This window comes from Tupaia chinensis, unplaced genomic scaffold (assembly GCF_000334495.1).
Source record: "Tupaia chinensis unplaced genomic scaffold, TupChi_1.0 Scaffold000113_1, whole genome shotgun sequence".
In the NCBI taxonomy this organism is placed as follows: domain Eukaryota; kingdom Metazoa; phylum Chordata; class Mammalia; order Scandentia; family Tupaiidae; genus Tupaia; species Tupaia belangeri.
This window is the reverse complement of record NW_006159577.1, coordinates 4,497,436-4,522,473: the sequence shown is the minus strand read 5'-3', so window position 1 is coordinate 4,522,473 and position 25,038 is coordinate 4,497,436. Positions and strand designations below refer to the sequence as shown.

The 25,038-nt window shown below is 41.9% G+C and overlaps 1 protein-coding gene across 1 annotated transcript in view; it reads left to right on the top strand.

Annotated features, from left to right (window-relative positions):
- The window catches only part of LOC106734418 (putative DMBT1-like protein), a 47,063-nt gene that overhangs the window by 9,148 nt on the left and 12,877 nt on the right, over positions 1-25,038 (top strand). The window contains 9 exon segments of the mRNA XM_027770129.1: positions 1,155-1,472; positions 4,171-4,239; positions 4,508-4,579; positions 5,006-5,323; positions 11,810-11,957; positions 13,130-13,320; positions 17,384-17,701; positions 20,779-21,096; positions 21,652-21,684. Of these exon segments, the coding sequence (XP_027625930.1) occupies positions 1,155-1,472; positions 4,171-4,239; positions 4,508-4,579; positions 5,006-5,323; positions 11,810-11,957; positions 13,130-13,320; positions 17,384-17,701; positions 20,779-21,096; positions 21,652-21,684 (1,785 nt within the window).

Below are 25,038 nucleotides of genomic sequence, written 5' to 3'. Positions count from 1 at the left end.
AATTGGGCTACACCGCACATGAGCATTCTTTAAAATGTTCTAATCAGGGGAACCAGCAGTTAGCGTAATGGCTATGTCGCTGGACTCCCACATAGTCGACCGTGGTTCATGTCCCGGACCCGGTGGCTTAAAACTCACGCTGGGCGCGTGTGCGTGCGTGCCCAAGATCCCAAGAGGAGAATGGAGGAGAAGGGATTGCGGCGTGACCATCCCCCCTGGGGGGTGATTTCTCGCTTTCTGTCTCTATGTCTCTCTCTGTCTGTCTGGCGAGCGCATGCGCCCTACAGTGAAAATCTCTCAAAAAAAAAAAAATGTTCTAATCAGTCACATCTCCATTCTCCTCCTAGGTAAAGTAAGAAAGGGATGAGGAGGAGCCAGCATGGCATGGAAGGAAACATCGAGAGGGGGAAAATCATCATTTCCTGATACTAACTAAGCACAGCCTTCCTGTTGTTCTTGTTTGTGAACATTCTCCTTCTTTCTAATTCTCCACACTCATAGGGCATACATCGTCAGCCACTCTTCCTTTCTCTGAATCTGCTGCCCTTCATTTGACACCCAGGCCAGGTGAGTCTTTATATTAAGTTATTTAGTGCTTGCTCTTAAAAGAGAGAGAGAGAGTATACAAAAAGTGAATGGTAGAGTCTTAGGCACGTGTTTATATTCAGGAGAGCCTACATCATTAAACCATAGATTATAGGTGAGAGGCTCAATATAAGATTAGAAGACCTTAAGATTGATATGGATATTAACATTCTGGATATCAGGACATGGCTTAACTATTAGCTGCAACATACAGTCAAGCGTTATACAAGTTGCCATAAATCTATTGATATTTTACACATCTCTCTCCTTGAGTTCCACACATGAAATTACTTTATGCATAAAATGACCTTGTTTGGAGCACCGTTGGGTCCTTCCAGAAACTTCTAGCATAGAATTCAGTATATAACTACCTTTTTCTAAGGAGAGGTTTAAACAGAAGGTTGGTCCTTTGAAATTGAAGATCAGCATGGCTCAGACTCTTGGCTGTACATGTGACACAGGCTTATGTGATAAACAGACTCAGATCCAAAAAGAATGAAAGAAATATCTCTGACATCAGAAAGCCAGTCACCAGCACCCCTCTTCTTTGTGCCCCCACCTACCTCAAGGAGCCTGGATGGAGGTGAGGCTGCTGAATGGCACTGGGAGGTGCTCAGGACGTGTGGAGGTTCTCATCCAGGGCTTGTGGGGGACTGTGTGTGATGACTTCTGGGACCTGGCTGAGGCTGCCGTCGTGTGCCGCCAGCTGCAGTGTGGCCAGGCAGTAGCAGCCCCTACAGGAGCCCACTTCGGAGCAGGCTCTAGGAAGATCCTGCTGGACGACATGCAGTGTGAAGGCACTGAGAGTCACCTGGGGCAGTGCGTGCACAGCAGCCAGGCTCAGCTCAACTGTGGGCACCTGGAGGATGCAGGTGTCATCTGTGCAGGTGAGGGGCTGTTACCACTCAGAACTTCCCCATTGTCTATTCGGGCAACACTAACAGAAGCCATTGAACAATACAGTATACATTCATAGACTTTGATCTCTTGATCAGGTGCTGCAGATTCTCCAAGTCCTACCACAAAGCTTGAAGCTGCATCTTCATCAGACACTCTCCTAGGTTGGCCCAACTTTTGGGTAGTTTGTGTTGGATAAGTTTTTCCTTCTAGACATGATTTTGTTAAGTTATGATAGAACTAAAAGAATTAAAACCCATTCCACATCACAATTAAAGGGATACATTTGGGTCAATTCTAGATAATCATTAAGAATAAATGGATGGGGACCAGCAATTAGCGTAATGGCTATGTCACTGAACTCCCATTTAGTCAACTGCGGTTTGAGCCCCAGACGCAGTGGCTTAAACTCACTATGGGTTCGTGTGCGTGCGTGCCCAAGATCCCGAGGAGAATGGAGGAGAAGGAATTGTGGCATGGTCATCCCCACTCAGGGGGACGATTTCTCACTTTCTGTCTCTCTGTTTCTCTCTGTCTTCCTGGCAAGTGCATGCGCCCTATAGCAAAAAACTCTCAAAAAAAAAAAATAGAAGAAAAATGGATGGAAATATTTAGGTAATGGAATATGTATTGCGTGAAATGGAGTCCATTAAAATTTCTTAATCTTTTATTCTAAGAGTTGTTGTTAGAAAAATCAATTATATCCAAATAATCCATGAGCTCTAATCTAATTTGTGAAACTCTGACATTTTCCACACTCCTGTATGGCTGTTACTTCCTCTGGATATCATTGCTTTTATGTTTTTTCAGAAATATTCAACTCATATTCTCAGAAGTTATTTGAGTATGGTACTGTAAATAATATTTAGATTTTAGGATGTTGATTTCTTTTGGCCATCAGGTGCTGACAATTCTCCAGACCCCACTCCAGCCACACAGCCTGCCCTTATCACCCCATCATACACACAGACAGGTCAGTCTCTTGCTTGGTTCTTTTGCTTTCCCTCTTAGATTGCTCCTTTCTTAAGCCAACATAGCAGGGCTTTTGCATTGCATGATTTCTAGGGCATCATCCTCCTAGAATGCATTTTGTGAATGGAATCTTCATGTAGAAGGTCACATGTCTTATATGAATGGTGGTCCCTAGAGTCATGCAACTTAGTAGCCCTGCATGGTTGAGTCACTCCAGGAGTAAAAGAGTTAACAGCCCTTCCACATCATATCACCTCACACAGAGGTGCACAGAGCAGAAGAGGAAACAAGTTTCTCACTCATGATATGGACTTTTATAATGGTTTCTGATTTACCTAAACAATGCCTACACTTGGGAATGTTGAGCTGTCTCTAAATGGCTCAGGAGCTCATCCAATTGAAATAACATCAGTTAGAATTGAATGTTAATGTATCTCCCAAGTGATACTAATGGTGACCAAAATAGGTTTTAAAAGCTGCATATGGATTCATAAATCTCTAGACACTTTTATCATAACATCCTCTTAATTCAGAGAATCTGAATAATGTAGAAACAAATAAATTATTGGAATGGAAGGCAGAAAACATGTAAAAATGAACAACTCCTCCATCTGAAGGTATTTGATAGGAGAACAGTGAAGCCTTTCTTTCCAATAAACGATAACAGTGATAACAAAACTAATATGGTTGGTAAAATTCCCACTGGTGGGGGCCGCACACTCAAGGTATCCCCTTCTTGACCTTAGCTAAAGCTGACTGCCGACTGTTTCACTGTCAGAAAAATAACTGTACATTTCTTATGTATTAATATTGAGTCTACATTGTACCATATGGCCTATAGAAAAAAGAAACCAATTATATATTGGGGTGTCAAAAAAGTCATGACGTATTTTTTTCTGTGCAAAAATGCCTTATGACTTTTCTGACAACCCAATCATTGTCTCTTTTTCTACGTCAACACATTTTAAACAACCAGTTTGATGATTTAGCCATTCTGGACAATCTAATTCCAAATGATTTAAATTGATCACAATAATAAAGTGACTATTCAATTGTTTTTATTTGTATAGATATATAAAGAATATTATAAATGTATCAAACCCACTAATAAATATTAAGAATAGTTTCATGAATCCCTGGGTATCCACTACTGAGTTTTACCGAATCCGAACATTTTACCCTAATTGTTTGAGATCCTTTATAAAGAGAAATGATACAATACCTGATTGCTGTTGTAGGAGTTAATAAAATAAAAATGGGGCTGTTTTCATATCCCGTGGAAGCCTCATATGGCTGGGCTCACGCTACTCAGAACTTATGTACAACCAGATCCAGATGGGAGCCAGAATGTTTCGACATTTCACGACATTTCATTGACTGCCATGGCCTGGATATAGAATATCTAGATTATTTCTAAAAAGAGAGAGAGAGAGAGAGAGAGGGAAAAATTCACAAATGGTTTTGTAGATACTTAGAGAACTGGGCATACTAACCAAGGGTACGTCTTCAAAAATGCCAACTTTCCATCCCACTGTAGAGCCCACATTCTAGATGAACGAGTGTGGCAGGGAATAACACACAGGGAGCCAATGAAAACACAGACAGGACAGATTTGGGCCCAGTTTTTCTCCTTGAGCTTGTTTTCAGAAGTTTTCTCTTCTGTACATGACGAGGGGGTATGTACCAGTGAACACGGCCTCTGTTTTGCACTCACAGGTAAAGGACTGTCAGCAACCGTGCCCACCACAGAACCTGCTATACTTTCCCCAACGCCCACTCCAGCAGGTCAGTTGGCATTTGTTCTACAGGACATGGGAAAAGGAGCAATGTGTCATGTGCTGAGCTAGTGCCCTCCCAGACCTGAACCACACTGAGTGCTGACCAGATCCCTGTGAATATGGGTACTTACCTCTGGAGAAGCTAGTCAGGAACTGAGACTGCACATTTGACTGTGACCTTGAGAGTCTGTCTGTTTTTGAAACTTCATCATTTCAAACCTGGGTTTAGGGGTATGCTAACTAGTAGGAATGCCTCTGTTTATCCCTGCTAACAGGTGATGGATTATCTGCAACCATAACCACAAGAGAACCTGTGGCCCTGAAATCCACATCCATGGCCCTGGCAGGTAAGTCCTTGAAAAAATGAAGCAAGGAGCTAACATTTATGGAACATCCAAAACATGCTAAACAGAGAATCAGATCTTTGCATAGGACTGACACTTCAAGAGGTAAGTGTATGACCTTGAACAGATTACTTGAACTCCGTGAGTCACAATTTCTTTATTAGCAAAAAGGAAAAAATAAATGAACTAATATCAAAGACTTGTTAGACTTAGTTAAGATCAAACTTGTAAAGCACTCTAATAGTGCTTGTAATGTAGTAAAATTCATGAACTCTTAGAACTATCATCATCATTGTAATCACTATCTTGTAGCATATGGAAGATACGAGCATATGGAACCAGTATAAGAGACTAATATAACAGGATCAAGGCAATATCTTAATACCAAAAAACCTGTCTCCAGTATCTCTCCTTGTTGTGACTCCTCAGGGGCCCAGATGGAGGTGAGGCTCCTGAATGGCACTGGGAGGTGCTCAGGACGTGTGGAGGTTCTTATCCAAGGCACATGGGGGACTGTGTGTGACGACCTCTGGGACCTGGCCGAGGCCACTGTTGTGTGCCGTCAATTGCAGTGTGGCCATGCAGTGGCAGCCCCCACAGGAGCCCACTTCGGGGCAGGCTCTGGGAAGATCCTGTTGGACGACGTACAGTGTGAGGGCAGCGAGAGCCACCTGGGGCTGTGCGCATACAGGGGCCAGGCCCAAATCAACTGTGGACACCAGGAGGATGCCAGTGTCATTTGCTCAGGTGAGTGCATGGCTGTCAGTCCTCACTTGGATGCAAAATCTTACCTCCCAGTACTCCCTACAGAATCAGTATTATGGATAATGTAAATGGCAGAGTGCAGATGGTAGATGTTCTTTCTTAACTGATAGGTGCCAGGTTTTCGATCCGTTTCCAACAGGTAGGACCAACTTATCTTTGTTAACCAGATGAAACCCTCATGACTGTTTTCTACTGAGCTTGACTGAGAGCCTCCTTGTCCTCTCTCCATTCATCTTCCAAGGTATCTACCTAACCTCCCTGAGGAAAGCAGTGTGCTCTAAGTAGCCTCTGTGGCATATTCTCAACTGCCCAGATCTCACTGCAAAGACTGAAATTGTGTACCTTTTCACCAACAAAAAGCAGCATCTGACCTCACTGATTTGCACAAACATGTGGGAACCTCTCTGTATATATAGAAGAGAAAAAAAAATAGCACTGAGTGTATTAGTCCCCATCCGTGTTAGGGCTAGTTCCATTTTCATGCCCTTTACTGCATATGTAAGTTGAAAGTTGTAGAATTATCAATTAGCACTTATCTATGGCATCTGTAACACTCAAATTACCAGCCCCCAAGCAATGAAACCACACCATTAACAAAGTAAGTAAGCCTACTTAGTCAATTTAAGAAAACGTTACTCTGATTCAGAACACTTGATATTTACAACTTGCCTCATATACATGATTTAGTTTGATCCTCACTATAGCCAATAAAATTGTCGCTAAGAAGACTATCTCCATTGTCCAGAAGATAAAACCAAAGTTCAAATAAGCAAGGGGCTTTATTTATTTTTCTTACACCTTGCCTGGTGTACACATTTAGAAAACATGTTGATTAGGCTCACTTACATAGTAGGTTCTGAGTTGAACAGTGGAATTATAGATATGATCCATGCTGACCTCATCTTTGCCCTTGTGGAACAGCCAGAACATTGATCAACAATCACACAAATAATTATTTAATTACAAAATGGGATGAGTACAGACAAATTCAAGGAAGATACAAAAATATACAAAATAGAGTAGAATGCAATCATCATTTGTAGAAACTAGTACAAAGAGGAAGGCCATCTAAATTGTCATAAGATCCTGTACACATGGCCACAAACGAGGATCTGAGCTCCTGAATGCCAAACTCAAGAGATAAACACAATCGGTGACAAGATGGGGCATCTACAAGAAAGAGGACAGCTCAGGATCATGTGAGAGAGCAACTTCTCTGGTCTTAAACTGAGTGGCATGCTGGGAAGGAGTTGAGGCAGGACCACCATTATGGCTCAGACCATCCAGGCAGGCAGAAGGGTTATGAAAGAAGTCCCACTACCCCAAAGCACTCTCCACAGGCATATTCAAGCAGGTGAGTGATGGCCTCAGTGGCTCAGAGCTAGCACCCCATGGCAGCCCTCATTCAGCACATTGTGGTTGTGTAGACAGCATAGAATCAGCTAGAGATAGTTCTGATAGTGAGTCTATGTGGTTCACACAAATTTTTTCTACCTTGGCAGATGCCAAATCATCTACCCACCAACCAGAAGGCAGAATAAAGTACACGTTTCTAACCATTAAATGTTTCTTCTCAATCCTCTCTAGTGGGACATGAGAGATGATGGAGAGAGAGTAGTGCCAATTGAGGGCTTTGTGATGCTGATGTTGAAAAGGTGGGACAGCAAGCCCCTAGTCTCAGGCATGTGCATTGACACAGACTCTTCTTTGGGCAAGTCACCCAAGCTCTCTGTGCATCGGTTTTTCACCTGTAAACTAGGATTAGAAATGCTTGGCTCCATCTCCCTATGATACAGTGAGAAACAAGGGAGGAAAAAGAAATGAAAGAAGCTCTAGACCTAAAACAAAGGGTTTTTTCCATGTCCCACCACATTCCAGGAAGAAGATAAGATAACGGTTCCTATGGCCAAAAGCTTCTAGACAAAGAATCTCCTGACCTTGGTACCCACTCCAAAATTAGGAAAGTAATTGGACCCATCCAGCATGCACCCCTCCCCAGTAGGAGGAAATGTGTGCACAAGTCCCACCTAGAATAACTCCAGACTTATTCCCTTCCTGACCCAAATAAAAACTCCTCACCACAGTTCTTCTTTGGCAACCCATTTTCTGGGACCCCCCTCCTTTCTCGGGAGCTCTCTTCGTCCTCCCCTCTCTTTCAATAAATTCCCCACTTAGCTATTAAGAAAGGAAGAAGGAAAGAAAGAAAGAAAGAAAGAAAGAAAGAAAGAAAGAAAGAAAGAAAGAAAGAAAGAAAGAAAGAAAGAAAAGGAGCTCTACATTTGTAAAGACAGGATAAACAAAATGAGATCCTTAAAACAAAAGCAATCCTATATCAATGGTACTTCCTCTTGCCACCACTGATCCTGAGCAGTTCCACCCTGAGTAACTCAAGTCTCCTCTTGTTTCTTTGAGTCAGATGAGCTGTGAATGAATTTGAGGAGGTGTAATGATGGGAGAGGGACCCTGAATCCTTTTCTGTTCAGTGATGTCCCTGTACTCTTGATCATGAAAATCCCTGTCACCACCTCCAGCAAATCACATAACTCCTGTAACACCTTGCCAGGATTGCTGATGTCAGAGCAAAGGACACAGCATTCTATGCAAGTTTACTGGTGGGCTGTCTATCAACCTCGGATCTTTTCTCAACACCAGTTGGTTGAACCACACCCCTCTTTTGCTTTGTTTCCTCTTCACCACCTACCCAAGCAATAACCCCAGGCCCCAGGCCCTCAATCACCAGGAAAAAAACAAGCAGATCTCCGAACTACCTCTAGTTCCTGAAATAGTACTCCAGGGACTAAAGAGAGTGAGTCTAGGGATGAGGACTATGTGACCTTTTTTATTTTTTCAGGCCTCAAAAAACATTGTTTTACTGATTTAGTGAACTTAGCCACTTCTGTGCCTCTCAACACTGTCAGACAGGGAAGTTATCTGTAACGTCAGACAACTCAAAGATGTCAGATCTCCTATGGACCTTATTATAATGGGAACTTACCCTAGATGGTTCCACTTTTACTTTTCAGTATGAGTTTCTAACATCCATTGCTAAATATTTAAGAAAGCAGCATGGCCTTGAAATGGTAAGCAAACTCTTTTAAATCAAATCTGTTTAAATCTGACTCTGCTAAGGTTGGCTGCATGAGTTTGGGAGCCAGTTACCTTCCTTGAGCCTCACTCTCCTTATTTAGGAAGTAGAGAAATTAATAATGATACCTCATAGACTCGATTGGTTTCAACCTTCAGCCCTTGTTGGAGGGCTTAGTACAAAGCCTGACACATGGCAGGGGCTCAGTAAATAGTGCCTATGTTTATCCAGGTGTCTCAGAGAGCCAACTCTGTGACATGTTCTCTCTCTCATTTAAATTTTGTTGAATATTTATAATGGAAATCTACAGACAAAGCCTGACACATGGCAGGGGCTCAGTAAATAGTGCCTATGTTTATCCAGGTGTCTCAGAGAGCCAACTCTGTGACATGTTCTCTCTCTTTCTCATTTAAATTTTGATGGATATTTATAATGGGAATCTACAGCACAAATTGAGTTGAATTTCCTCCTTATTCCCCTATCTTTACATCAGGAAAGAAGATAAAATGGGCAATAAAATTGTTAGACTTCATGCAGTTCCCTCTTTTTTCCTATATCTTGTTTCAGTAAGAAATGAGGCAGTTAGGGTTAGGGTCTTTGAAGACAAGTAGAACTCACTTCAAATCTCAGTTCAGTGAGGGCAAGTCACTCACTTTTCCTGAGCCTTGGTTTCTGCGTTTGTACAATAGGATGAAACAGTCTTTCCCTCACAAGGCAATTATGCAAAGAAAGCAGGGTCACCTAAGCAGAGCATTCAGCATAATATCTGGCAGGCAGCTTTTGATAAATGCAATCCTGACTACTTACGCCAAATGCTAGAGCACTGGGTTGGAGTTGGCTTTCATGGACATCTGGTCTGCTTCTTGCCTCATCCTACCTACATGTCCCCAAATTCAGCCTCAGCCCAGGCCCATCCAATGTCTGAGTCTCAGCTCACCTGAGTGAACATTATTTAATCTCTTTGAGACCTTTGATGGTTCATATGTAATATGGGTATTACTCTAGAATCTATCTAAAAGGTTAGAGTTTCTAGCAAGTAGTCCTTTGACTATCCTGGCATATACACACCCATGCTTGCGCGTGCATGCGTGCACACACACACACACACACACACACACACACACACTTACTCACTCAATTCACTGAGATATTCGGATTTTTACCATGGCTATTTAATGAGCACTTACAAATGTTCCAGGCATAACGAAAGAACACAGAAAGGGGTCGGACACAGGGGTAGTGACAATAGCGGTAGCAGCAGCAGCACAGTGACACCAACATTACTTGAGCACTTGCTATGCACCAGGCACTATGTTAAGTTCATTCCATGGGAACAGCAGTTAGCATAATGGCTATGTCGCTGGACTCCCATGTAGTCAACCGTGGTTCCAGGCCTGGACTCGGTGGCTTAAACTCACACCAGGTGCATGTGCATGTGTGCCCAAGATCCCGAGAGGAGAATGGAGGAGAAGGGATTGCGGTGTGGCCATCCCTCTGGGGGGTGATTTCTCTCTTTCTGTCTCTCTGTCTCTGTCTTTCTGGCGAGCTCACACACCCTACAGCAAAAAACCTCTCCAAAAAGAAAAGAAAAAAGTTCATTCCATGGGCTATCTTATTTGTTCCTCTGGAATATTTTTCCCTTTTTATGAACTGGAAAACTGGGGCTTTAGGAGATCATGTAGCTTGTCCTGTTCTAACTCTAAAACCAATGCTCTAAACTACTCCATCTCATAATCCCTGTTCTGCACATGTCTTTTATCTAGTGAGGATGTCAAGTATACACTCAGGCACTACCACCATCAAGGCAGTTGGTGGTACATATCATCAAAGCTACACAGAAAGTGAAGGAGCAAAAGGGATTACAACCGGAGGATTCTAATACAGGTCCATGAAGGTAGAGTGGGTAAGCAATGGCTAGAATTTTAGCCTGTGATACTGAAGATAGTAACAGCTTCTAGGGGAAAAGAGAAAGACAATGCTCAAATTATTTTGAACCAGGGGTCTTTATGGGGGCGATTGAGGTGAATTCCATTCTATCCCCAAGAGACCCAATGACTCCCTGGTGATTCTGTGTCTTTCTTCACATGGGCAGGGAAGAAGTAATCTAGGATTTGACCTTGTTGCAGGGAGGAGCTCTTAGGCAGTCTCATTTAATTCAAACTTCTCAGCTCAAGCCCATTTTCTTCTTCATTAAAGCAGGGATAATAAAAAGAATTTAATAAGGGTGTGAATATGGCAAGGCCTAAAAGTACCTGACACCTGGCAAACATTCAGTAATAGTTCTCTTCTTTTTGCTCACATGTGAACCTAAGGGAGATGGTGTGGAGAGGGAGAGGGCTCCATGCTGCAGGAATCTGATCTAAGCTGGCCTCTCATTGTATGGATGACCTTGGCCCTCAGTCTCTTTGTCACTAGGATATACGCTCTGGATTCCATGCTCCCTAAAATTCCATGCCTTTGAAATTCTGTGGCTAACAAGGAGAGCCATAAGCAGCCTTGTGGACTGACGAAATAACGTATGTGGAAAGCAAGAGGTTGCCATCAAAGAGCAGAGACATAGGTCTTACGGTAGAAATTGAGGGGCACTCCCCTCAGCTATGTAACAATATTAAACTATATTAAAGCCAGAAAGTGGACTTTCAAACAAGACTGTTAGCTCTACTACAGACCTAATTCAGTTTTCACCATTTTTTACATGCACATGTATCCTAGCCAACTGACTAAAGATGCAGATTCTATGCTATTTTACTATGAAAATTTTCAAATATGCAGCAAAGTTTAAAGATTTTGACACATAGATTCTATAGTAGATTTATAAATCCATCTGGCATCCCTCTGTTCATACTTCAATCTACCTTATTTTTATTGAGTTCAATTTATATCATCATAAAATTGATCCATTTTTAAGGTCCAGTTTGATTGGGGTGTGGTGTCGCCCACCCTCTGGTAAAGTCCATTTTGGTGAATTTGGGTAATGATACAGTTAAGGCATAGAACAGGTCCCTGGCCCTTCAACTTTTCCTCATGCTGTTTCAGAGTTGATCCCTCCTCCCCCCAAAGAACTCATGACTAGGGAGTAACCAGAGGAAAAGTTTGTCTGACATTAAACAACTCTTCTTGAGCAAGCCCATGTCAGGATAGAATTCTCGAAAGTGAGTGATGTTTCAAAATTCAGACATGTTCATGCCCTAACTACCCAAGTTTGCAAGATTTTTTATCTTTTGTACCTCTGATATGTCCTAACACATACCCACAAAGCAATGCCTAATAAAACCTTTTCTGAAAAAAAAAAGAAAAGAAAAATGTGTACATTACAAAATTAGCAAACTGGACAATGAGAAAAAAAAAAAACCTGAAATTCTAAACTATCTTTCCGCATTTAGAAAAGTCTCGGTGTGGTGGCATTATTACTAACTCATCTGGAGCGATCAGGAATCCCCCGCAGAATGAAATGCATGACAACATAACCTGTGTGTGGGAAATCAAGGCAAACGAATATGATCACATACTGCTGGCATTTCCACATCTTAAGTAAGTGCTACGTTCATTACTTAAGTACACTCTGTAGGTTAAAATTCAATCATTTATTCTTATTATTGATTCTCATCAGCCAAAGAGTCTGCCCCTTTGGCAGACTCTTAAACGTTTCTTATCGTTTTATTTTAAAATGATTATAAAGTTTAATAGCAGGGGAACCAACTGTAGATACTAGAGATAGTATAGAAGGGGATGAGTAATAGGGGATGGGAGGGAGAGGATCAGAAGGGAAAAAAAAATAGAACATTTAATAGGCACAAAAATGAAAATTCTTCTATTGATAACGTATCTGGTAATATCTTTAACTTGATTAATATGCACCATTTTCATGCTGGGAAAAGCCATACTGTACACTGTAAAGATGTACATTGATTAAGTGGAAATAGAAAATATATATGTAAATTTTTTAAGTAAATAAATGTAAATTTTTAAAAGTTTTTAAAGAAACGATTATAGACACATGGGAAGTTGCAAAAATGATAGAGTCCTATGTACCCCTCACCAAGATTCCCCAAGGGTGGCAGCTGTGTAACAATATTTAACAATTTTAAAGCCAGAAAACTGACTTTCAAACAAGACTGTTAGCTCTACTACAGACCTAATTCAGTTTTCACCATTTTTTACATGCACATGTATCCTAGCCAACTGACTGAAGATGCAGATTCTATAATAGAATATGCTTGGACCTGATAACCCAGTTCCAAACAACCCATCATTTAAGTTGTAAATGGGTTGTTTGGAACTGGAACCGTGTCCTTCTGGCAAGTTGGTGAGAACTGCAAAAACCAAGAAGCTGCTGAGCAGCCTCTCCTCTCTTCTGAGCTCCCAGTTGCCACATGGTAAAATTGGTTTGCGTTGCCTGGCCCTGCCCTTGACCCTTGGCTGGGAGGTTATCTGCAGTTTTAGGCTTCTCCCAACCCCTTGGCAGGGTCACACCTCATGCTAGCCTCCTCTTTTCCTCTTCCAGTTAGAATCCCATTCCCTTAAGGCAGTGCTCAAAGAAAAAGTAGAATAAAGGAATCCATATCATGTCTGAATGACTGACAGCCTTTTAATCTGTCTCCAATGTCTTCGTAGTAGCAAAACAAACCGTCTGTCTCACAACATACCTCTAAGCTCTTCTGTGAGGAGACTAAGAATGCATCCATGGGTGTTTGCTTTTCCAGCCTTGACTGCACCAATGAATACTTTGAAATCCTGGATGGCCCTCCATCCTCAGAAAAATCTCTGGGGAAGACCTGCTCCGGTTTCCGCCTCACTTTTTCATCCTCCTCCAGTTCAATGACCCTTGTGTACTTCCGAAGTTTCAGTAGCATAGGAAAAAACTTCATTGCTTATTATTATTCGGCACCCAAAGGTAAGGCTGGTGGTTGAGAGCAACAGCTCCAGGGCTGGACTGTGCCTGGGTACCAGTTACAGTCCCATCACTCACTCTGTGACCTTGAACAAGCTTCTTGACCTCTCTCTATCTCAATTCCTTCCATGTATAATGGGGATAAGAGAACCTTACTTCCTAATCTTGTCATGAGGGTTACATGAAACAATGCCAGCAAGCACTAATGAAAGTGATGGCACATTGTAGATACTGAATGATTCAGAAGCCTTTCTGTGAACTTTTTAGTTTTACATAATATCTCGTCACTGTCAGCTCATTAGGAAGTCTTTTTTTTAAGAAATTGTGTGTGTGGGTGTGTGAATGTGGAAGGCACATGAGCTCATTGGAACGAAAGTGAGAAATTGCCCCCCCAAGGGTGCTGCAATCCCTTCTCCTCTATGCTCCTCTTAGGATTTGGAGCACACATGCACATGCACCTGGTATGAATTTCTAGTTTCCTGGACTCAAACTGCAGCTGGTCATATGGAAGTCCAGCATCTTAACCACAATGCCACCGGCTAGTCCCTAGGAAGTCATTTCTAAAGTTACTCCGAATCTAGTACTAGATGGGTGTTTTAGGATCTTCAGGAAAAGAAGGTGTGGTCCCAGCCTAAGAGAGGCTCATGTACAACCTAGAGGGAGTTCAAGACAAATACAAATGGGCCAGCCTCAGTGGCTCAGGAGGTAGTGCACTGATCGCAGTGCTGAAAGAGCCACATGGCTGACCAGAATTTTGGATCCCCATTCAGCCTGAAAAATCTGCTGAGCACTCATGAGTGCAAGATCCTGACAAGCTGAGGGACAGAGATCATGGTACAAAGAGACCCTGTTGAAGGTGTCTCCCATCCCCTCACCCCACTCCCCATGCACATTCACACTCTGTATTACAAATAAAAAGTGAAAAACTTTAAAAAAAAATAAATAAACGAGGCCTGACAGGTGGCGTCATTGGTTAAGGTGCTGGACTTCCACACGGCTGACCATGGTTCAAGTCCCAGACCTGACAGCTTTCTCTCTCTCTCTCTCGTCAAATTGAAGAATAATAATAAATAAATAAAATTAAATAAATAATTCTTTAAGAAAGATAAATATCTGTGATGCAATTAGATGACAATAGGACACACTAGGTTAAGGTAAACAAATAGAAAAGATAGAATATACTAAATTGGTGAAAGTAACAGATGGTATAATGGTTACATTGCTGGACTCCCATGTAGTTGACCACAGTTCAAGTCCCAGACCCAGAAGCTTAAAATTCACACCACGTGTGTCTGTGTGTGTGTGTGTGTGTGTGTGTGTGCGCGCGCGCATGCGCACGCACGTGCACGCACCCAAAAATCCCAAGAGGAGATAGAGAGAAAAGGATAGCAGCATGGCCATCCCCCTGGGGGATGATTTCTCACTTTTTATCTCTCTTTGTCTCTATCTCTCCAGTGAGTGCACATGACCTATAGCAAAAATCTCTCTAGAGAAAAAAGAATATTCTGAATTGGCATTTACCTACATCTCAACAAAAGACATTAAGAATGAGAACCGACAATGCAGGCCATGAATATTAAGAAAAACATCAAGGGGAAAGCCTTTGATGTGGCTTTAAAGCTGTCTAAGCTGTAAATAGAGAAGAAGGGAGAGGGCCCCTGAGAAGAGAGAACAGAGTGAGCCTGGAGAGGGCATGCGTAAGAGGTGTGAGGAGAAGCAGACAGAACTGAAGCCACGGTTTCTGTTGAAGCAGAGTGCACTCCAGGTCAGGTAATAACAGCAAGTGATCAAGATCATCAAAGGAACAGCTAACGTTCACTGAATGCCTTTTACATACCAGGGGGCATTTTTGAAACTTTGACACTCTGCATATGTCGCCCTCATGCAAATCTGTGGTTCTTATCCTCTCATAGGAAGGGAAACCTAGGCTTGGGAAGCTCCGTAATTAAGCAAGGTCTTCCACTATTTATCACTAAGAGAAAGTGATCAATGACTCACATCCACTCTGTTGGAGACATCATCCAGAACGGTCTCCAGTAGGGAGTGTCAGCATGACTCATTGATCAAGCTTGGGAAACATGCTATAAAACAGAGGAGCTGCTCTGTGTCTCAAAGAGGGTCAGGGAAAATCACCATAGGCCGCATTGAACAGTTACTGACGATGGTTTCTTTGTATTTACAGAGGCAATGTCGAAGACTCCACACCTAATCAGTAAGGCATCTTTCATGCTGTTATTGAATCTTGATTCCTAGATCATGTTTCTTCTTCTGGACCCATTCCTGGTGCTTTTACCGTCATCATTTGATCTCTCTCATATGTGTTTCCTAGTTCCCAGTATAAACCTACCATAGCTGAGAGATTCTGTCTGCGCAGGCTTTGCAAAGCATTATGCTCATTCACACTGGACCTGAGAATGCCTGTCCATCAAGTCACAATTAAAATACACAGTCAAGTCACTATCTATTGATCATTGTTGATCTGATTTCTTACTTCCAAAGAGAGTGAGACATACCTAATCAGATACTCCACATTTAGGTAAGCAGGATTAAAAATAAATAAATAAATAAATAAAGGCTGTTTTCCCCAGATGGACACTGATTATAAATATTTGCATTTTAGCACATATTGTTATATTCCCAGGGACTAGGCAGTGAAGGGAATATTACTTCTGTTGGACTCTACACACAAACATCAAGACCCGCATGAAAAAACAGTTCATTTAGGAAGTCAGTTATTATGATGACAGGGAGAATCACCTAGAACCCCGATGTTCAGCGGAGACTGATTTCAGCTGCTACCCTCTTGACTTACCCAAGTCTTTTCTTTTTATTTAAAAATGTCTTCTTGTATCCACAGCCATCCCAGCATCAACACCCAAGACAATAACAGCAAGACCTGGTAAGCTCTGGAGTGCATCCATTTGTTTATCATGGGTCCTTTCCTCTAGGGATCTGCATCTATATCTTCACTTCTTCCTGCTTCATGAGAAACTGGACCAACTGCAAATGGTTCATGTATGAGCCAATAAACCAGCTGACTCTATCCACTTTGAGGGCCATTCAAACCTTCTGGGATCTTTTGGCTCTAGCATCCCAGGACCAGTGAAGTTCTTTCTTTTTGTTTGTTTGTTTCAAAGTGCTTTGTTGTTATTTGGTTTTGGTTTTTGATGCCTTTCAAAGTCATCAAAGCCAGAGAAACTTACAAATACTTTCTTCTATCTTTTCTTTTTATTCTAGTCCTGATCATAGTTAGCTTCACATTCACATGACTAATAGACTTTTTCAGGATAGAGTGTCAGAGACATTCCAAAGGCACTGAGATGTACTAGTAGAGAAAAAAGTAGTAATCTTTGGTGGAATCAGGAGATCTGTGTTTAGATATACTGTTTACCAGACATGGGTCTGGGAATTAATCACTTTTCTTCTCCAACTTTGTTTCCTCATATACAAAATTAGCACCAATACTCATGCCTATCTTCCTGAGTTATAAAGATGAAGGTGAACATACAGACATAATTGAAAGTACTTAATAAAACCACAAGTCACTGTGAAAATTATTTATTGTGCTTCTCTACATGTAGTCAAAACAGAATGGCACATAATTCTGGCAAAATAGATAATCAGTTAATGGAGTTTTTAGGCTAAATATTATTGGCAGTTTTACTGTTTTATATATCTCCAACTAGGGGGAACTAGCAGATAGTGTGGTGGTTAAGGTGCTGGACACTCCCACATGGCCGACCACAGTTCGAGTCCCAGACCTGATGGCTTGCTTTCTCACTTTCTCTCTCTCTTTCTCTCTCTCTGTCTCTCTTGGGTCAAATTAAAATAAATGAGTAAATAAATAATTTTAAAAAAAGACATTGCCATGCTATTCCTGTGGCTACAGCATTTTGAAAAACATATAAATAAAAAATAAACCTCCAACTAGGAAGCTGACTAGTCGACTGACTCTTTTATCAGGCTCTCCCTCCCTAATAGTAGTATGCGGATAGGGAGCTCAGCCAGTTCACGGGAAAGGCTCTGTGCCTCCAGAGAACCATAGTGATCAGGTCTGTGTCTGCAGGGGACTGGCCGGAGCTGCAGCTGGTGGGCAGTTCAGGTCGGTGCTCAGGACGCGTAGAAGTCCTCTACCAGGGGTCCTGGGGAACCGTGTGCGACGATCTTTGGGACCTCAACGAAGCCGAGGTTGTGTGCAGACAGCTCGGATGTGGACGGGCCATATCTGCCCTTGGAAAGGCTCACTTTGGCCCAGGTTCAGGAGACATCTTCCTTGACAACCTTCAGTGTGCTGGGGTGGAGCGTTACCTAGGCCAGTGCACCCACTCAGGCTGGTTGGAGCACAACTGTGGTCACCATGAGGATGCCAGTGTCATCTGCTCAGGTAACTTCTCCCCCCTCTAATGCACTGCCAGCCCCAGAGTGCTTCCAGACCACCCTGCTGGTACTTAAAGCCAGCCAGAGACAAAGACAGGCTCCTTCAATGTAGCATTTGATTTTAGCTCTAACGTGTTAAACTTGGTTAGATATATAAGATTTTTCAAATTATTTATTTATTTAATTCCATTTGTTATTATTTTTTAATTTGACCAGACAGAGACAGAGCTTGAGAGAAAGAGAAAGTGTGAAAGCAAGCCACCTGGTCCAGGACCCAAACCGCGGTCAGCCATGTGAGAATCCAGTACCTTTAACCACCACGTCACCTGCCAGCCCCAGATATGTAAGGTTTTAACTGCTAGGCTCCAGAATAAAAGCTTCTAGGCTTCTAATTTGGTAGTAAGTAGTACCAAAGGTATGTGTGCTTACTGAAACATGCAAAAGATATTTAATTATGGGCATTTGGGGGAGCTCATGGAAAGGGCTCCTGCTGTAGCAAAACTAGGGAGGACTTTAAAGCAGGACAGCACTGAGTTTGCCTTTCAGAGCAAATGCTAACACTCAGGCAGTATGTGAGCGATGCTTAAAGTCTCAGAGCCTCGGTTTCTGTCTGTAAAATTAGGAAACTAGTTGTTTTCCTGCAGGGTTGCTAAAAGAACTAGGCCTGTGTTTTGCAAAGTATTCACATAGTAACTGACAAGGAAACTGTGTATGTGGTAATGCTGACCATCATTTTCCTCACTTAATCACCACTTCAAGAAAAATCTGTGGGGGCTGGCAGGTGGCATAGTGGTTATGGCACTGGACTCCCATGTGGCCCACCGTGGTACAAGTCCTGGACCCGACAGCTTAAAACTCATGCTGGGCGAGTGTGTGTGCACCCAAAATCTTGAGAGGAGAATGGAGAAGGGATTGCATTGTGGCCATGCTTCCTGGGGGGGTGATTTCTAGTTTTCTGTCTCTCTCTGTCTCTTCAGCAAGTGCACATGCACTATAGCAAAAAATCTCAAAAAAAAAAAAAATCTGTCAACTAAAATGATTCGTTTCAATTTCCTTGTGACTTTTTAGAAAATACTTTAGATTTACTCATGTGTAAATAGCTAGGAGTAAGTTAGTCCCCTCTGGAATATCTATTAATAATCCTTTTTGAAATGAGAAGCCTTTTGGTGAATAACAGCTGTAACCCTTGATGTGCCTTGTAAAAATCAGGAATCATAACTTGATGTGATTGATGCTCACTACATAGAGTTGTCTGTGAGCAGCAGCTCAATCACATGTCAGTACCCACTCGCTGTGAGTTTTAATTTGAGGCACACATTTAAAACCACTGATTCACGCATTGGTACGTTTGTTTGCTGATCTATTTGCTTTGTGGCATCTTATTATACATAGCACATATAACCTTGTTACAGCTCACAGGTGCATGCTATTCCTAAGTCTGCCCTTTCCAGAGGATGATTATCTAAATCTGATGTGCCTCCAAAGATTCCCAAAGTGAAAACACACCTGCTCCAAAATCAAGTTTAAGTCAGATCATTCCAAGTGTACCCTTTTTCATAATGCAGTTGTAAACCAACAACCAGAGAAGTTTACTCTGTGTCTACAGATATGTTTCTCCAGTATTGTTAATTAAAAGAACTAATTTTTCTCATATCAGATTAATAAGCATGCATAAGGATATAAGTAAAACCTTTGTCTTCAGTTACTAAAGTGGGGATTTCCAAAAAATACTGACATACTTATTCTCTCTAAAACAGATGCTGAAGAATCACTTTTAAACAATCCAGGTCAGTCACCCATTTTGTTGATGGGAATTAAAAATCAGCTTTCCTTTTCTTTTTTTTCTTTGATTATTTTAAATGTCAACAGAAGGTACATGCTTGCAAGAGAGAGAAAGGGAAAAAGCCCTCCCAATGAGGTATGGTCATGCTACGAACTCTTTTTCCTCCATTTGTCCATGCTGTAGGGATTTGAGCCAAATACAATGCTTAGCATGTGTTTCAACCCACTGGAGCTGGCACTCAAACCATGGTTGGCCATGTGGAATCTAAACTCCCTTAACCACTACGCCATGGGCTGGCCCAATATCAGCTGTTCTTTTTCTTTTTTTTTTTTTTTTTTTTTTGGCTTGCCCAAATTCACCTTTTTTTTTTTTTTTTTTCTTTTTTTTTTTTTTTGAGAGGTTTTTGCTATAGGGCTTGTGCACTCGCCAGACAGAGACAGAGAGACAGAAAGCAAGAAATCAGCCCCCAGGGGGATGGCCATGCCACAATCCCTTCTCCATTCTCCTCTCGTGATCTTGGGCGTGCACGCACACATGCCTGGCATGAGTTTAAGCCACCGGGTCCGGGACACAAACCATGGTCTACTAAGTGGGAGTCCAGCCACATAGCCATTACACTAACTGCTGGTCCCAACTGTTCTTAATTTTGTCCTTGAGCTACTTGTTCATCAAGTTCTAAGGTTACTCTGTGTCCAAACTGCAGAGATTTTCACACCACTGAGATGCCATTAAAAAGTCTTATTTAGAAGTTCTTTTTATTTTTAACATGATGATGGCTGTGTGTGTGTGTGTGTGTGTGTGTGTGTGTATGTAAGAGAAATTCATACAAGGGTGAAATAGTGTTTTATGGTCTTTTTGTACATGTTATTCCCTCTGGCTCAAAGAAATTTCCCTGGCCATTTCCTTCTCACTTTTTAAAAATGTAGCTCCCTAGTCCCCTCCTCCCTGACAGTCTCTTCATAATATAGAGTTCTTTCCATTGATACATTTATCACAGTGCAGAACAGTGAACTGTACTATTGTTAAGTATGACTAACAAGTAGACTCTAGGCTCCCTGAGAGCAGAAACCATATCTCTTTTGTTTATAAGTCTATCAGTGCCTAACATGAAAGACAATCAATAAATACTGTTGAAATTAAATTGACTACAACTACAACTTGGGAACTCGTGAGAAAATGTTAGGAACGAGCCCCAAGGCTCAAGACCTGGGGATGTCTCTCTCCATCCTACCTTGAGCCTGGTGTTGGTGGACCTCATGTGGGGCCTTTGGGGCACTCACTTGTCATGTCTCTATTTACAGGGGACTGGCCAGAGCTGCGACTGGTGGGCGGCTCAGGTCGGTGCTCAGGACGTGTGGAGATACTCTACAAGGAGGCCTGGGGCACCGTGTGCGATGACCTGTGGGACCTAAATGAAGCTGAGGTTGTGTGCAGACAGCTGGGGTGTGGAAAGGCTGTCGCTGGTCTTGGTGAGGCCCACTTCGGCCCAGGCTCAGGACAGATCTTCCTAGACAACCTTCAGTGCACTGGGCTGGAGCACTTCCTGGGCCAATGCTCCCACTTAGGCTGGCTGGAGCACAACTGTGGCCACCATGAGGATGCCGGTGTCATCTGCTCAGGTAGCCTCTTCTGTCTCAGGCAATAATTTCTCATTTATAGTTGAAGACATTTTAAAAATATGTGTCTTGGGTGGAATTTTTATCCATCCACTCATCCATCCATCTGCTCATTCCTCAAGTTTCTCCTCTGGGCCAGATCCTGGGCTCAGACACTTGCCCTGCCACAGGCAGCTCCAGGGTTACAGAGGGGATCTTGAATATTAGTACACACCATAGCACCCAGAGCATTGCAATGCAGATTCCAGGGCCCCAGTCCCAGAGATTATGAATATATAGTTCAGAAAGGGGCTCTGGAGAGGGGCCAAATGTAATCCAGTCCTGGCTACTACAGGATGGTCTTCCTGGTCCCCTAGGCCAAGGTTCCCTTCTTAGACCGTTAGGCCAAAGGAGGGCTGAAATTTCCAAAGGGTCAGCTCTGGTACTCTGGGTTCCTGTACCCAGAAATGTCATGGTCTTTTCCCCTTCATTTCCCACCCATGCCCTTGTCACCCCACCTCCCTGCTCTTTCATTCATTAAAGAATATTACCTGTTGCCTTTTCTTAAATGCATTTCAGATGCAGAAAATCTCCTTCCACCCACGCCTCCAGGTATGTCCATGTTTTTTTCCTAGTCCAGATAACTTTCCAATAATAATAATGATAGCAGCAAATACTAAGAAAAGCTTAAAGACAGTATGATTCTGAGCCCTTCATAGTGTATGACTCTTGAACCTTCATAATAACCCTTTGAGGTAGGTACAGTCATGCATTCCCTATGTTTCTGTGAACAAAAGACCATATTTTTGACACATTTTGCCTAGGCTATGCCTAGTGTATAAATACACTCTATGATGGTTGCACAACAATTAAATTGCATCATGGTGCATTTCTCAGAATGTATCCCTGCCAAAAGTGATGCATGACTGTACTTTGATTCTTATTTTCTGGATATATTAAAACATAGACTATTAGAAATGCACTCAGGGCCAGCCAGTGGATTTGAACTCACGCTGTCATTGCTTTTGGCCACCAATCTCATTTACCACACCCATTCATTTTCCCCAGCTACACAAAAGCCAAGTAAAATTAGAACAAATATGAGGAGACATTTTCTTCAGATTATTGCTAATTATTGGGACAGTTCTGCAAAAGGCAATATATTCTATGGAAAAAAAAATTGAGATACAGAAGTTTCACTCATTTTCTTAAGATAACTGAATAAGTAAGTTGAAGCCAAGTTTGACACTGATTAGTCTGATCCCAAAGTACATGCTCTCAGGAGCTTACGACTTTTGCCTGTTTTCAAGAATCTTAAAACTTGAGGTAGGTACAGTCATGCATTCCCTATGTTTCTGTGAACAAAAGACCATATTTTTGACACATTTTGCCTAGGCTATGCCTAGTGTATAAATACACTCTATGATGGTTGCACAACAATTAAATTGCATCATGGTGCATTTCTCAGAATGTATCCCTGCCAAAAGTGATGCATGACTGTACTTTGATTCTTATTTTCTGGATATATTAAAACATAGACTATTAGAAATGCACTCAGGGCCAGCCAGTGGATTTGAACTCAAGATAACCCTATTAGAAAGTAGCAGAACTGAATTTTACAATGTCATCACTTTCCCTTCAAATGAGGGTGGTTTTTCCTACATACCTTCAGAGAACACACACAAATCATAAGAGTCATGGACAGAAGCATCTTTTCTGGGCACTTGGCCTGGATAAGACCGTGATTGTTTTCTGGATGTTCCTGGAGGACAGCCACTTTGTGTTGTGGTCATGAGTGAAAGGGAAGGGCTATGTAAAGTTAAAGGGTTAGGATATTCAAATGAAGGCTAACCTGTAGTTTCCTCCCTGTATGTATATTAAATAGATGGCAGAGAAATTAGGAAAACAGTGTTGAATGAAGACCCATTCTCATTAAAACTTAGTGGTTTAAAACAACTCCTATTATATTTCATGGTTTCATGGGTTAGGAATTTGAGCAGCAATCAGCTCAAGAGAGTCTTCAGCTCCACAGAGCATGGAGCAGGCTCATTGATAGTGTTCCTTTTCTGGCTAATCCAAGACAGCTTCACTTACATGTGGTGTCTTGGTGAGGACAGCTAGAAAGATGGGCTCAGCAAGGGCCTACTGCCTTTCCAAGGGCTTTCAAAGCCTCTTTGCCTGATCTTTCCAGCAGGATAGTCAGATTCCTGTAATGCAGCTTAGGGCTGCATGAGCAAGCCAGTATTCCAGAGACTGGACCTGGAAGTAGCCATTCTCTTAAGGCATAGCACCACTTCTTCCATATTGTTGGTCAAAGCAGTCACAGAGCCCAACTGAGTTCACTGGGAAGGATGGAGACCCCACCTCTGACAGGAAGCATGTCCAAGATTTTGTAGCCTTCTCTAACTGCCATTGGACCATAGAGCATATTCACTCAGCATCTTCAGACTTTTCTCAGTTTGCACTAATAAAAATGATGTTTCTGAGAAGAAGGTTTCACATGGCTCCAGCGAAGTAGATATTTCAGGGAATGAAGATTTTCTACTGATAATTCAGCCTCCAGCAAATGAACTAGCAGCTGAACTTCAAGAATTTGAAAGAAACACACCATCTATCACATGACAAGAAATCACTGCCGGATCACAAGAAATATGGGAAAACAAGAAAATACCAAAGTGGAATTACACACTTTACAAAAGACTCAAACCGAACTGCTAGAGATGAAGTCTATAATACAAGAAGTCAAAATCTCCCTGGAAAGCATTAAAAGCAGACTAGATCATTCAGAAAATAGAATCTCAGATGTAGAGGAGAAAATGGCTGGCCTAGAAAAATCCACCATGAAGGCTGAGAAAATGGCACAAAAATTTGAGAATAATATGCGAGAAGTACTGGATACCATCAAACGTCCAAATATCCGGATAATTGGCATTCCAGAAGGTGAGGAAACCCATAAGGGCATTGATAATCTATTCCAGGAAATCCTGCAAGAAAACTTTCCAAACCTAGAGAGGCATTCAAAGATCCAGTCCCAGGAAATACAACGGACCCCAAATAGAATCAACCCTAGAAGATCTTCTCCAAGACACATTATAGCCAGGTTGACCAAAACTGCAGACAAAGACAAGATACTAAGATTAGCAAGAGAAAAACATCAAGTTACCTACAAAGGACATCCCATCAGGCTAACAGCAGATCTCTCATCAGAAACAATAAAAGCGAGGAGAGAATGGGAAAATATATTCCAAGTGTTAAGAGAGAAGCAGTTTCAGCCAAGAATACTGTATCCGGCAAGATTATCTTTCAGGTGGGAAGAAAAGACAAGAACATTCTCAGATAAACAAAACCTGAAAGAATTTACCAGCACCAGACCAGACCTCCAAGAAGTTCTCAAGGATGTGCTGTATCAGGAAAACTAAACGCAGATACATGGAAATAAGAGTCCAAAAACTGAGAAAGTAGCTAACTTAATCATAGGGACAAGTCTGGAGTTGAATATTATATCCCAGAATTTAATCAGGAAAATTGAACCAGAACAGAAGATAAAAGTACATGAGACTGATAGGTTCATGCACCTACCATTTGAACAGAATCCTAACCTGTTTCCTGGCTTTAAGCAAAGTTCCTTGGCGTTTCTTTGATTTAAGTTAAAACTGGTTTTCTTAGTAGTAATGAGTGAACTCACCATTGAAAGTAGTTAGATTATGTAGGAAATTGTGTGATCAATGCAATGTGGGTGGGAAGGGAATGAAGGACAATTGTGGACACCGGAGGTGGTTTGAGAGGAGGGTGGGAAGGAACAGAGGGTCAGAAAGAGGGGTGGAAATATTTCTAGGAACTAGAAATGGAAAATTTTTTATAATGTGCATGATTGAGTCACTATGCAGTGTGTACTGGATGGGAGATCGCATTTTGTGTGCTGTGATGATGCTTAGGGAAGGGATATAAATGGAGTTACAAAAAAAA